The 15,685-nt window shown below is 34.0% G+C and overlaps 1 protein-coding gene across 4 annotated transcripts; it reads right to left on the bottom strand.

The window, feature by feature from the left end:
- Positions 1-1,980: 1,980 nt before the first annotated feature.
- On the bottom strand, positions 1,981-9,932 carry LOC111465200 (lysine-specific demethylase JMJ706-like). Of its 4 annotated transcripts, none has more exons than XR_002714166.1 (12): positions 9,445-9,932; positions 7,943-8,330; positions 7,157-7,313; positions 6,865-7,084; positions 6,249-6,302; positions 6,086-6,165; positions 5,635-5,912; positions 5,139-5,534; positions 4,419-4,840; positions 4,066-4,305; positions 2,575-3,324; positions 1,981-2,269 (listed from the first exon to the last, which is right to left on the bottom strand). XR_002714166.1 is itself a non-coding variant. In XM_023109520.1 (11 exons), exons 1-11 carry the CDS (start codon positions 9,445-9,447, stop codon positions 2,947-2,949), a joined length of 2,616 nt encoding a protein of 871 aa, XP_022965288.1. In that variant the 5' UTR covers positions 9,448-9,932; the 3' UTR covers positions 2,337-2,946. The 4 variants fall into 4 exon arrangements, 2 of the variants coding, with proteins under 2 accessions (XP_022965288.1, XP_022965289.1); XR_002714167.1 differs by lacking the exon at positions 1,981-2,269 and adding an exon at positions 2,337-2,408; XM_023109520.1 differs by lacking the exon at positions 1,981-2,269 and having other exon boundaries at positions 2,337-3,324.
- Positions 9,933-15,685: the final 5,753 nt, after the last annotated feature.

Here is a 15,685-nt window from a genome sequence, read left to right as displayed (position 1 = left end):
TTCTTAATTGCTCAATATTTGAGTTGTTTTTAAGAGAAAAGATTATCCTCAATCAAGTTATGTCTTATATTTACTAACATAAATAAGGCTGAGGACGAAGATTATATTTCCCGTCTCTAACCTTGTCAAATTCCAACCCTATCTAACTCAATTTATATATATATATATATAAATAAATAATCTACAACTTCAGTCTTGTTTAAAAAAAAAAAAAAAAAAAAAAAAATCTTGCATGGGTAATCTAGAGGTCATAACCTCAAATTCAAAATGTTTTTGACTAATTTAACCAAAGGTAAGACAAAGACAAAAGGGGTTGTGAAGACAAGAAATTCAAACATTTATTTAAAAACATTGATTTGGTCAAATTTAAGGGAGAATCTCACATTAATACTTTATTTTTAATTAATTAAATGTTTGTCAAATTTACATCCATACCTTGTTTTATGGGATTTGGTCACATATCAACAAAATACCCAAACTTCCATACCCACTTTGCTTCTATTGAATATATTATTTTGTTACACTTTCTTACCTTATCTTATCGTTATATGAGCTATGCTTTATTTAATATGTATATACTTAGTAAGGTAATCGATTATCACTTCGATCAAGTTCAAAAAATTTTAAAGCATAAACCCTATTTTATTTTTATTATTATTATTACCGTTGTTAATGTCAAAATCTGACTTGGAGAACTTAACCTAACTTCACGTGCCTCAATGGTATATTTTTAATTTGATCCATTTCACTCTACTTCTCCTTGAGTCAGCAGAGGCCAAGGAGACATTTTCTTGTGTTCTCCGTGAATGGCTATTCCGGTAAGACTCATCTACGTCTAAGTTCATGTTGGTTAGATTTATCTTAAAAAAAAAAAAAAAAACTCGACCTTGACCTCATTACTGAGAACAGGGTTGTCTCATGTGAGCTACCAATGGAATAGTGTTCCTACATATAAATCTATGATCCTCCTCTTAATTAATCAACGAGACTACTCCTCCTAATGATTTGTTAACAAATACAAGATTTTGGTAAGAATTGAACCCGTATGTTGGTTCAATGCAAATTTTAACCCTAAAACCAATGCGACCTACTTAACACATATACTCCAATCTAAAAGGAAAGTGAGTCGAGAGAAAGAGATGATGGAATCAACGTGAAAATTTTGCTTTTGCTTTTAATGGGCTTCGTGTAATATTGGGCTTTGAAATCCAAGGTTCAAAACGCCCCAACTTTCTTCTCGAATCTTAGCCAGAAATGAGAATTCGAACAAGAAGCACACTGGATTATTTAATATTTTTCCAATAGGATGAGATAATCAGTCGGAAAACAAAACAAAAAAAATGTTGAATTTTGTGCACGTTTTGGAGGGGAAAGAGGAAAGACTTTGTTTGTTTTAATATCCAATAAAAGCTAGTTGTCGAAGTCATAGGAACCCAAACAATTTAAGCAAATAAAGTAACATAACAACATCAACAAAAAAGATGAAACATTTTGAATCTTTTGCAAAAAAAGACTTCTAAGTGCAAAAGCTAAATCTTAAATTACGTGTCAAATAAATCTATGACCGAAAGTCAAGAAAAAGAAGAATTATATATTTCAATCAAAAGCATAGTTCAATAGGTTAAGTTGCGAAAATTAAATAAGTCCAAAAGTACAAAAGATTAAACATAAAATCAATCATCAGCCCAAACCTCATCTATATTTCATATCTATCTAATTGGTTAAAATTAGGTCTATTTAAATCATACAAAATAAAAATAAAAATAAAATGAATCAATTAAATTCAAACTTGTAACTTATGTTCCATCAGTGGGTTGTTAATTTTTGAAGCCTAAAAAATTCATGAACTAAAAGAAATTCCCACAAAACCTGATATACACAGACCCCCAGTTCTACACCCACACGTTATTCACTTCATAAGAAACATTACCTAACGTATTCCACCAAATCAATATTGAAGGGCTATAATGGACGAAGCTATTTTCAAAAGGAAAAAAAAGGTTCCTTTCTCATTCTAAAAATTCTGGTTTGGTACCTTCCCCCACCATTCAAACCAAATATATTCTCTTTTCATCTTTAAGGGGTGGGGGAATAAAAAGGTGGAAATGACGATGGGTGGGGGATAGTTTTGTCTCACGCAACCATATCTCTAAACAGAATAAAACAATATCACCACTCATTCAAACATGTCCTTTACCTGGGACTGGGAGCAGCAGCGCTTTGCCTATTGCCCCCACCACAAGAATACGAGACCCAAAATATTGTCTCTCTGCATGAGATGATAGCAGTTAATATTCTTCAAACAAAACCTACTGTTCGTGTCTAGATTCCAAGTGTTAGCAACAAGTGACAAAGAAGGAAATTCTTCGCATTTTATTCGAGTAGTCCAAGGTACATGTAACCTGTCGCTACAGAAAGAATAAAGAACGTGAAAATGGAAGCAGCGAGAGCGCTATGTATTCTTTTTTTTTTTTTTTTTCTTTTTTCAAATGAACGTGGGAATCCCCACCTCACAAAAAGGGAAGTGAGAAAAGAAGAATAAAAACTAGTCATCAAATTGATTAAACCATCTACCTGCTTAAAGCAGAGCTGCTGCAGATAAGGTTGTCCCAGGACGGCGGGATAAATGGCCCGGTACCGACTCGGGTTACCCTCAAGAATCTGAATCATCATCATCATCATCGCCACATGTGACTGAGTGCGAACGGCCCCCATTTTTAAGGCCTTCACAAAGAATGTTAAAATGTTGCATCCTAGGTTAAATGGCTGTATCACTGCTCCCAGAAGAATAATCATATCATCAAATCATCTATGGCTTTTCCATTGTGTTGTGGTTAGAACCCCCATTAATGAAGACTAAGATTAGCAAAGTCAGGCTCTCTATCAAATGCGGCTGTACAGAGAGAGAGGTAAGGCCACCATAGCCGAGCTTCAGGCCCATTAGGATCAATCGGGCCGACCGGGTGTTGGGCCTCTAATTTTGACACGCTTTGACCCAGTGTCCATAGAGGGATGTGGATGTAGTACCCTTTTGGGCTTTCCCATCTCATGCTGAAACCTTTCCCTCCTGCGATTGTTGAGTTCATAGACGCGCTGTCTATTACTATTTAGTTTCTCCTTGCTGAATCTCTGGCACATAGTAGAAATGGGAATAGTACTCCCTCTGCTATACTTGTCAATTGCATCACTCTCTGCAGAGTCCTTGTAAGTACTGGAAGGGTATAATTTATAACGTGAGTTGTCAGTTCCACGACCATACGATGGCGTTACTCCCTCAGAATTCCCATTTGTTTGGAGTCTCTTCAATCTTTTGCGGCCATCCTGCTATAATGATGAACAGATCCCAAATTTCAGAAAGAATTGAAAATATAGTACCACTAGCAACGGAAAAACAAGTTAATCAAATAGACTTGGAAATAATGAAAGACTTCTCATGATGGGCAATGAGAGTGTCTCATTATTTTCAAGTATCTTGTTGAATGTTTGATAAAGACATTATTCGTATGAAATGATGAATGATAAATAATTATTGTCTACACAAAAAGCCAAGATTCAATGCATATAAAAATAATTAAGACCCCCAAAAAAAAAATAATAATAATAAGCATAACAAAAGGTAATTTTTCATTAAATTATTTTTGGCTAAATTATAAACATTATTTGTTTTTTTCTATTCTTGCTGAACTATCGTTGAAGTAGAGAATTCTTTTCATAAATATTTGCTAAACTATTGTTGAAGTAGAGAAATGTTTTCATAAATATTATAAAACTATTCTTGAAGTAGAGAAATGTTAAGATAGAACTTGGACATAAAAAGTGACTTATGACAATTATTGTTCTAGATTATGGCAATACTATTTTTTGTTCTAATTTTTGTGCAAATATTTTAACAAATTTTTATCTCAAAGATATTTTGAAACGTTTATGAAAGTTCAAGAGCAAGTGTGCAACTTTTGAAAAAATAGAAGTACTTTTAGACGAGACGAAAGTTATAAGTTTTCTCATGCTAGACTTTCAGAATAAATCAACCACGACCAGATTTTAAGATGGCCAAAACAACAGTACCTGGCTAGCAAAATGTTTTAAAGATGTGGCATCGCTCCCGGTCTTTTTATCCAGCTTCAGAGGGCGACGCTTGACCCTAAAAATTTCTGTATCAGAATCATCACTTTCACGATCTACAACAGTCGTTAGCTCTGATACACGTACACTGCCTGGAGATTTACTTGAGCAATTGTTACGTGATGATTCAAGCGCCCTGTTCGAAACTTCAGAAGACTGTTCAAAACTTGAATTTTTTTGTACCTGTTTGAGAAAATAGTATCAATAATTATTCTTTCAATACTCTAAACATGGCAACTTTGATCAAGAAAGTCACAAACAAAAATGGATAAGTTGAGCTCGAAATCAGGTCTTACATGGCTAGTGGTGGACAGTGTTTCATTATAGTCTACAATTGAACAAAAAGTTGACGCTTCAAAAGAGAGAGATGGATCTGATGGTTCAGGTCTATGGTTTTCAGTGATACAACTTTGTGTAGGCTGGCTACTGGAAACACACTCATTTTCTCCCAAGCGACAGATAGCCGCAGCAGTAAATTCAGAATTCAACTGCACTTCTATCTTGCAATAAGGAGTGTATCCGTCCACAACATCTCGTTTAAATAAATTTAACAGAGGATAAGAATATAATTCTTCACCATTATAAGCTTGCCCCCCAATCTCATCCAATGTTCCACACTCCTGCTCAAATTTCTGAGCTGCAGATTCCATTTCTAAAATATCCTCACACGAGAAGAGTGTACGGTTGCTACCACACGAGAAATTCAGAGATTTGATATCTGGTTCAGAAATCCATTGATCAGTAACAACCAAAAGCATAAAAAATTTCATAAACATAAGACATTATTTTTTTAGGAAAAGAAAGACAAATTATTACAGATATCATAGTATTTTTTTTTCCATTTTTGTGTAATTTCTATGAAATCAAATTGCTGATATATCCACGTGCTGCATAAATTAAAGGCTTCAGAAATATACATTTATGAACAGAAAATAACAATCACAATTAGAGGGTAATCGAGCATAATGAGTACTCATCAAGTTATTAGATTAAATCAACGAGGGAGATGAGCATACCATGACGAAGACACACTGGATGTCCATAACAATTGCAGTTGATATAAGAAATATAGCAGTCACGTTTGCACAAGCTGCAAAGAATGGTTCCATGAAAATTTGGTGAAACACCAGTGCATGTTCTTGATTTCATCAAAGACCACCGAGCGCGGTGCTGGAAGCGAATCATACTCACAAAAGAAGTCTTGATAGAATAATGAGAGGTTGACTCTGCAGAAGCATAATGTGGGTCTACAAGTTCTGAATTTGTATAGAGAAGCATTGCTTCTTTACATAGAAGCTCTTCATGAGGAAGTAGAGGCATCCTGTTCAGGAGTGCATACCGCTGGCTGGCAACAGCACCCAGGGGGAACCAATCACCCATTGCAAAGTTTACTGCTTCACCACAATTGAAGCCTGTGCAATCCAAGGAAAGGGGAAATTAAAGGATGATAGATAATGAGCAATCGTAATAAATGACAATGAATCTGCAAAGTCGGAGTCTATAATGTCTTACCATGACTGAATCCAGCATGATATGCTCTGGGGAAGGTGATTACAAACTCCCCGGGTTTCTGGACAGCTCTGTATACAGGCACCTTATGATCCAACAAAATACTGGGTGGAAACAACGTTGTTTTCCCCAGAAGCACGTCAAATGCTCCATCCTCTCCAACAGTTGATAAGATATCCTGGGTGTATACATGCTCCCTGACAACATTTTCAAACTGCAAAGCTGCTTGACCAGGAATGCCATACCAAGTTTTAGATGCCCCACAATGATGATAATTAATACTGCAACAAGTGAATAGTTAATTAGGTGAAGGACTAACACGAACTTGAAGGTATCACTTAGTACCTCAAAATTATCAACATAAAACAGTGGGTGCCAATAAAAACTGACAAAAATCTAATATAAACCAAAAAGTCTATCTGATTTCCAACAACGGTAATATAAGAACACCTACCTGTATAGATAATGATCCTCCACATGCCACGCAAACATACTAAACAGCATTCCAATATAAAGCATGGGGTCCGTTACTCCCTGTTATAGATGCCAATAAAAAAATCATTTAACACATTTAGTTCTAACAAGATGGTGCATGATATATAAAGTAACCACCCTACCGGTATTGGATTTTCCAGCAGGCGTAGTATGGACTTGGGCAGCCGAGAAAGATTCTGGAACAAAATGCAATATACGAGAATAAGCAAACATACATTTTAGGAGATGAACACATCAACATCTACAAATGTTACTTCTAAGAAGTGAAATTCCTTGTTGACTATGTTTATTTTCTCATTAAGAGAAGAATAAATTAATACAAAGTAAGTGGAAGAGAAGAATAAATTCCTTCCAATTCAAAGTAAGTGGAAGAGAAGAATAAATTTGTCTCACAAGATGACGCTTTCAATGTCGTAAAGTAATACCTTTTTCTTTGAAAAACGCTAGAGCAAAACCTAGGAGTGAGCATTAGCAACAAAAATTTGATGGCAAATTACTGCATGTTTACTATTGTTTCAAGGTGTGCCATTAACTCTTTTTACAGATATGCATACGTCACATATATCCTAACTAATCGGCTTGAATTTCCAGCTCCAGCGATGGTCTAAAAACATGGGTCGTCAAAAACTAACAAGCATAGCAAACGTATGAGTTCATTTCTACTATGTACGCATTTTTTGTTTTTTAAACTGTTAAGCCTCATTTTTCCATTTAGCACACACAAAGAAAGAGAAACACCTTCAAATTCCATTTACTTGTCCCAAGCTCATCAGATGGAGAAGATGAAAAGGCACTACCCTCAACATCGCAAGCATATTCTACACTTTCCGTCCTTCCACAAGAAATTTCACGCCAAAATTCCTTTTCCATATATGAGGCAGGTAGACATCCAGAACTACTATATCTACGGGCATATATCTTGTTCGCAAATTTTTCAAAATCGCGAAATGAATAGTTCCTAAAATGACAGGTTACATATTCAGTACCAGAGATATAATCCAAATTTCATGTGTATACAAAGAATGCTCACCTGCCACTCATGTAAAAGGTAACCTGATCATCAGTATCCCATTCAGCAAAGCGAAAAGGTTGCACTCTCGTTGTAAACTTGAAACCTGGTTTCTCCTTACTTAATAAAGCACCAGCAGGAACAGAAGCAATCAGTGGGGAGATAATCTTGCATATGCCTGAAAGTCCCAGTTTATTTAAAAAAAAAAAAAAAAAGAAAGTAAATATCAGTTACATTTGGGCCATCACAGAAAACAACAAAGTTGTGCTGGGAAAGAAGACAAAAAAGAAAATGGTTCCTAGAAAGCTTTCTGGTAATCTCATTGGGGGAATTCAAAAAGGACTGTGACATAAAAGGTGAGATAATGTTAGCATAAATAAGCTTCTTGACATATTTTTGGAAATTATTTTTGTCCAGTCCAAATCACATTAACTTCCTTAGCTCTTGCAGTATCCAATTGCATACCGACAATATCGAGTTATTTCCTCCATCACTTACGAGGAGAAAGAATCGACTTTGTTTTAACTTCTATTGTTGCATGAAAAATCTTTTGGTAGTGTTAGCGTCAATTACATAAAAATCTAACCCAGGTATACCCAATAGTGTGTGATTAGCGATCAATTTCAAAAGATGCTTCTAGTTTGCCCAGAACAAATACTATGTTCCATTCTTTCAGTAAAAATAGAAGAGACGTCATTTCATCACACAAAACAAAACAGCATATTTTTCCACGAAAATATTTGTATGCATACAAAAGCCAAACTTCAAAGGTCAAAGCAACTTATAGACAGGAGGCAAGTAGCTCACCGTATTTTGAGGCTTCAGGAGCTATCTTTTGCAAATAGACCAAAGGATCCTCAAATTCCTCCTTTGACGGAGAATATACAGGGCATTCCGGAATCTTTTCGGTCCACTCTAAATCATCATACTCAAACTTGTCTACTCTCCTTTTAGAAAAGACATCCCTCTCATTCGACATGCCACTTGAACGAGAAAAGGTTTCTACATTGCCACTAAGTAATCTCACACCACAAGTAGATGAGACCCTTAAAGCATCACCTCCACTTCTATTCATCATATTCTTGACAGATGAAGTTTTGTTGGCAGTTTCAGAATTTGTAGCCTGAAGCCTCTTGAGCTTCAGAAGAGCTAGCCCATTTCTATCCTCTCTCGATTTACAATTTTTTCCCTCCACCTGTCAAGAGCCAGTCAAAAGCCAACGTCTAACACTTCGTTACCATCATATGTAAGAAAAAAACATATCAATTGAATGAATAACAGTAAGGTCCAAGCCCCCCTCAATCTATCGAAACCTGAAATTAACTGAAATTTTTACCCATTTTAGGAAGTAGTTGCGTCCAAACTTCATATTAATATTCAGCTAAACAATTTCAATTTTCAAAACAAAGGAACTCTTGTAAAATAAAAGCCGCCGGACATCAAATTACCACATGAAAGTGACAGCAATGCGGCTGACCACATTCCAATGCATGCAAATTAGATTGCTACAAGTCGAAATACATCTCATAAACCCCAGGCGATCAATCTACTCCTACGTCGTTCTTCTTCAACATACAGATGTCACATAGCCACCAGGAAGTCCCGACTTAACTTTATTATGAAAGTCAAAGAACCGTATCTAGGCCGATAACACTAATCATATCCCTCAACAGATTTTGAATAGAATTTCAAGGCGAACCGTGTATATTAATAATCTTAAAGAAAAATACAGCAAGGTCCTAAAAGATCGAATAAGCCAGAAATTTTCAACATCCGCCATAGGTGCACAAATAACTCGTCGCCGTATCTTTTTACTAAGAAATCTAAACTGATACAACAAAAACAACTCTCTTGAGATAACCAAGTCAAGTCATCCTCCTCAACGAGGGAACAGTAACCAAAGATTTTAGGATAAATAGTGACAATGAGGAAAATGAAGATTTAGATCAATCACAATACAGGAACAAAAATATTGAAACTAAGAGAACGAAAATAAGTCAACGGAAATGGAATTACAGCAAAAATTCTAGCCACAAATCCACGACCAATTCTCCAATCATACAAATTCGACGACCAGAAATCGACTCTTTGACCTCGTAAAAACAAAGAGGACAGAGAAAGCAAATAACAAAAATATTTTTAATAACAATAACAAAATTGATGCAAAACCTGAACAATGTACTAGATCTGAAAAGTAAAACAGAAGAAGATAAATTCGTCAAAATTCTAACCAAACACGAAATAACTTTGTGTTCCGCAAATAATAACAAATCAAACACACACACAAAAAAAAAACACGAAATGCGTACCATCTCATCCCGGAGCTGCGTCTTATTCTTACTCGCCTCCGTCTTCGTTCTCTTCGTCGAAACAGCACCACCACGGAGAAACAGAGTTAAAAACAAATCGAAAATCCAGAAACCGAAACCCTAGATCACAGTCCAAGTAGGAGCATTCAAGCGCAGGAGCGAAAGGAGGAGGAAGCGGACCACATTCTCAAAAGAGACGAAGAACAAGAACAACCAGATTTTCCGAGATCCAGAGGTTCCAGAGCGGAATCGGAGGAAAGCGACGAGCACACGCAAGCGGCAATAAAGAGAGAATCTCCGAGGCTGAAGACGGCAGTGCTCGGAGACGGCGTGCACTTTACCGACGAGAGGAAAAGGAGATTCACCGGCGAGAGAGAGAGAGAGAGAGGCAAGAGAGAGAAACTGGAGGGAGAGAACAGTAGAAAATGAAAGCGAGGAGAAAAGGAGCGAAAGGCTTAGAAAACAAAAAAAAGTTGCTTCGAGAGGATAATTTATAGTTTTATAGCTCAAGAATATTAATGCTTTAATGAGTAAACTAACCCCCAATGAATTTATATATATTATTATTATTATTAATTATTATTATTATTACTATTTATATAAAAATAAATAAATTAAATTAATTTTGAGGGAGAGAAATGTGAACCAATTTGGTCGTTGTTAGGTGGTTCAACCAAACGCCCCAAATCCGAAACGCGTTTTTCTCCGTCCGTGTTTATGTTGCCCACTCTACTTGTGGACTTTTTTACCTTTTTACCCCTCTAACACTTTGGTATTTACTATTTAATTCATGAACAGAATTTAGTTTAGTGAATTAAAAGATAATTAAATCCATTCTCGTAACAATTTAATTAATAAAATTAAATATATTTAGTTTATAAATTTTAATTTAAAATAATTTTGAATTTATAATAGTAAACAAATAATAGCAAGGATTCAAACATAAATTCTTTATATGGAATAGGGAATTTATGAGGATTGATTCCAGATATTATTTTTCTATATTTTTAAATGTTATTTTCAAATATTTTGTAATGAAATACTTTCCATTTTACCCAACAATATATTTATTATTTTATTATTTTATTATTTTATTTCAAAAAAAAAATTATGTCACCATCTTTCTGTTGCTATTATTTAATAATATTTAAAATAAAATATGGCATTTTATTATATGTGACCGTAGATTATAGTTAACATAAAATGGCATTTTTACCGTATTGCCAAAAAAAAAATCTTAACATAAATATGAGTATAAATGTCAAGTACAAAGTATGCTCGCCCGTTATTTAATATATTTTTATATATTTAATTATAATGTATATGTAGGTCAAGAATAGTCAACTTTAAAATGAAAATTTATATGCTTTGTTTTGATGCATAGCATTTCAATTTTAAAATTTTATACAAAGTCAACCGATCTTATTTCACATTAAAGCTATGAAAGGTAAAGCAAATGACAATATCTAAATTAACTATATATATATATATAATATTTTAATTAATAAAATAATTATCCAATCAAGACAGATTTAACCTATAAAAAAACCGTTATATTTTATTATAAAAATAAATTAAAATGTTGAATTTGTTACAAAATATAAAATGAAATAAATAAATTACTCCCAAAAATCATATAACACTTGGAGGGCCTAACCGTAAATTCACACGACAGAAGAAAAAGGAGTTATTCTTTTCTCCGGTAAAAAAAAAAAACTCGTGGATCAATCCCCACCGTGCAATACGATATAAATGAACGGCCTAGATGCAATCAATCGACGAGGTGCTAAAAATCCCCACGTGAGTATTTACGATAGTTGAAGCGGCCCACCCGCAGAGGATTCGTTTCCACCCACCTTCGTGAGTTCGTTTTGCTTCAACAAAAAGTCCAATTTCTCCACCTTTTCCAGCTCTTTCCTCGGAAATTCCCGGGGTAATATAGACTTTCACTTTCGAAGCGCCTTCCGTAAAGTTCGTGAGGTTCATGAAAAGCGCGTGGAGTTGGAGGGCGCGTGAACTAATGGGAAAGCGTAACGTGCCGTAGCAGCTGAACTAATGAGAACACGTGGCAGAAGGATAAGGTGTGATTGGAGATTGATTGTGAATTACCATGGGCGGTGGGTGCCAGAAGAAATTAGCTGGCAGTTTACAGTACAGTTTGGGACGCCCACCGGATAACCGGCCCCACCGGGCGAACTTTATCCATTGGAAAGAACGATGCCATGTCGAGAGGACAACTGGCTGTACTGGTAATCGGTTGTTCTCTCTCTCTTTCTTTAATTCCTATTGGTTGGTTTGGCCGTTTGGCATTCGTTACTTGGAGGTTGGCCTAATGATTATATTTCTTTTTGTATTTATTTTATTATATTTTTTTTTTAAATTAATTTACCTTTGGAGTTCTCGTTTTGGTTTTTTTGAAACCATCATTTAAATATTAATTTATTCCATAAAGCCATAAAATAATATTTTGACAAAAAATTAAAATTAAAAAAGTTATTTGCTAAATTACCAATTTAGTCGTGAAAATCAAAAGATTATATTTATATGATGTGAAATCACACATCAGTTTGAGAGGAGAATGAATCATTTTTTATAAGGGGTGAAAACCTCTTCTAAACAGACACGTTTTAAAATTGTAAGGTTGATAACGATACAGAGTCAAAACGAACAATATTTACTAGTGGTGGGTTTAGGTTATTACAAATGGTATCAGAGCTAGATATCGGTGGGTGCTAGCAAAGACATTGGCTCCTAAGAGGGGCAGATTTTGAGATCTTACGTTGGTTTGAAGAGGAACAAAACATTTTTCATAAGGTCTAGAACCTCTCTCTAACAAATGCATTTTAAAATCGGGAGACTAAAGATTATACATAACGAGTCAAAGTAGACAATATCAAGGGTGGACTTAGACTAAAAAAAATTATAAATTTATAAATTAAAATGGTAATAAAAGAAATGAATTGTGCAGTTTTATTTAATTTTTCAATTCGTGTTTGTAAGAAAACGATAAGGTTGGTCTTCGTTGAGAAGATGGACCCATCGCGTGAACGAATTAACTGAAGAGAGAGGATAAACACAAAAAAAAAAAAAAAACAAACAATCTCTACGTCGCGAGTAAGATACGTTACTGTACTCGCTCAGATGAAAGGACACGAGGGACGCTTGAGCGACAATTGGGCGAGTTGAAAAGAAGTAAAGGGAGTAGCGCGTGGGTTAGAGGACAAAGTGATTTTAGAAAGTTCCGGAATTGACGAAAATGCCAAGTGAAAGGTACAAAATCACATGAAGGCCCCTCTATGCTTTTCGGGGGCAAAGCGGATATATTGGGGGAGTCCAAAATGTCCTTTGAAAAATATAATAATAAAATAAAATATTTATAGTGGGGCCCGCATCGATTTTTTTTTTTTTTTTTTTTTTGCTTCAAATTTTGAAAACCATGATGACCCGATCAAGATTCGGCTCCCTCTTACTTGCTTCCTCCACCGTCCGATCTAGAGTAGTTATTAGCAGTTAAATAATTTGCCCGGTAATAAATATATAAAAATATTGTTTTATTTTCTTTACTATTTTAATCATAAAATTTTAATGAACATGTTTTTAAAAATACACGGGTTCTATTGTCGACAACCTCGAATTTTAAAACGTGTTTGTTACAAATAGATTTTCACACATTTGTTACGAATATTTCATTCCTCTCATTAACATATCGTCTCATGTCTAACTTTGATACCATTTACAATAGTTCAGCCAATCGCTAGCAAATATTGTCCATTTTGACCCGTTATATATCGCCGTCAGTCTTACGATTTTAAAACACGTCTACTAGGAAGAGGTTTCCACACCTTTATAAGAATATTTCGTTTCTATTTCCAACCAATGTAAGCTCTTACAATCCGAAACGATTAGTCAACGTAGTTATGTCACTGGGTATGTAGAAAAATGTCATGATTATTAAGTATTGAATCCATATTCTAAATTTTTGTTCAAATCTCGAACATCGAATTTTTTAATATTTAAATATTTAATATCACTTCAAGTTAAAGATATTCAAAACAATAGCGAAAGAGGTATTTAGATGTAGACTCATATCTATAAATAGTTGAGATTAAGCTTTCAAATAATTAAATGTGACCCTTATTTAAGCAATGAATAAATTTCAATTTGTTCATAATAATTAAAATAAATAAATAAATAAATTGGTTTTGATTCAATGAATTAACAATAATGTTTAATAATTCATGCATACAAATTCTAAAATAGTGTGTGACAATAAAGTTCGTTTTTGTTGGTTATTATATATATTTTAAAATATATTATTAATATATGAAATTTGAACTCCGTTACTATTCGAGATTTTGAGTTAAAGTTTAAAATTGACTTTCGATTAGTTTCGGGTTAGAATTAACCTAACCGAACGATCACATGACAATTAATACAAGTTAATTAGAGTTTACTACTTTTCAACGAGCTAAATTTTAAAGAAACAAAATCAAACATCGAAATTAAATATATCAATTTAAAATCTCGAGACTAAAATACGAAATAATAAAATAATTACGAAAGTCGAGGTTGTGATAGCTACTAAAAGGAATCTATATTGAGTTGGGAGTCACTCTCTAAGTAATCCAATTAATTAATTAGCACTAATTAATCCCAATTAATTCATAATGGAACTTCAATTATTTGAATAGCTTCCAAACTTCATTAATTAAAGCTTTGGACAAGACAATTGCAATTTGTACCATCTATTTACTTTACCAATCATATCAAAGATGCTAATTAAATCAATTAATATATTTAGTTTTATAATTTTTTGGAATTAATTTTGTTATTTTTATAATTTTCTTTTGGTTGAGATTTGATTTAATTCTTACCTTAATTTCAATATATATATACACACACATATATGAATACCGTCACCCATTATCGAAGCTTCATTGATAATGCCCCATGTGTTACATGGCCCCGGCATTCTCCAGCGACATGTCATACGACTTACTCTCAGTTTTAAGAGTGAAGATTATCCTCACGAACCGACACGAGTCCTTTCAACATGTTCTTATTGATAATATATATACTATCTGATTCTTAACGTTTGTCGTGTCTTATATTTAATGTCAGTGATATTAAATTAAAGTTAAATCCAACTAAATCAAATAAAATCAATTTTCTCTTAAAAGAGAAATTAAAAAATTAATAGAATAAAGATTAATATTTTTAATGTCATATTCCCAATGGATGATTCCAAAAGGGGAATCTTACATGTAAAGAGTCAAGTCCTCTAAGCCAATCAGAAGGCACAAAATAAATTAAAATATATAAATATATATTCAATCATGAACCCCAACATCATACTCTTCACCTACTTTATCCAATTATATTTTATATATTATCCAATGCATTTAATTTTTTTAAAAAAAATAAATAATAAATAAATAAATAAACCCTTCCAACCAAACAATTATTTTGAACTAAACACATACCTCACAAGGTTGAAATGAAAGTGGTTGGAATCAGAGAGGAAACCGTATCGATGTGGAGGATGTTGTCATAGGATGATGTCATCAACCATAGCTGCTACTTGTTATTGTCGTATGGCCGAGAGAGAGAATGTGAGATCCCACATAAGTTAGAGCTGGGAACAAATCATTTTTTTGTAAGGGTGTGAAAACCTCTCGAAAGCTAAAAAATGACAATATCTCCTAGTTGGGGATGGTATCAAAGCCAAACATTGAGCAATGTGTAAGTGAGGAAGCTGAGCCTCAAAGGTGGGTGGACACCAGCCAGTGTGCCAGCAAGAACGCTAGAGCCAAAAAGGATGTGAATTGTGAAATCGCAGGAAAGGAGAACAAAACATTTTTTATAAGGGTGTGAAAACTTGTTTGTAGCATACGCTTCTTAAAAATCTTGTGAGGAAGCTTGAAATGAAAAACCCAAATAAGACAATATCTGCTATCATCGGTGGGATTGACTGTTACAAAAAAGACAACGAGCGAGTGAGGGCAGTATGAAATTAACTCTAACCGTAAATATTAAATTAAAATTGATTTAAAATACATAAACTAAAATAAAACAAAACTCATTCAAATTTTAACCTAACTTTTTTTCTCAAAATAAATAATAGCAATGCGAATTAGGCGCACCTCATATGTTTATGGCTATGGAGAGCTTACGGCCACTTTTATTTTCTTTATTTTATTTTTATATAAAATTAAAAGGAGAGAAAAAAAAAAAAAAAAAA

Source organism: Cucurbita maxima, unplaced genomic scaffold (genome assembly GCF_002738345.1).
Source record: "Cucurbita maxima cultivar Rimu unplaced genomic scaffold, Cmax_1.0 Cma_Scf00028, whole genome shotgun sequence".
NCBI classification, from domain to species: domain Eukaryota; kingdom Viridiplantae; phylum Streptophyta; class Magnoliopsida; order Cucurbitales; family Cucurbitaceae; genus Cucurbita; species Cucurbita maxima.
Note: the sequence above shows the minus strand (reverse complement) of the source record. Positions and strands in the feature narration are given on the sequence as shown.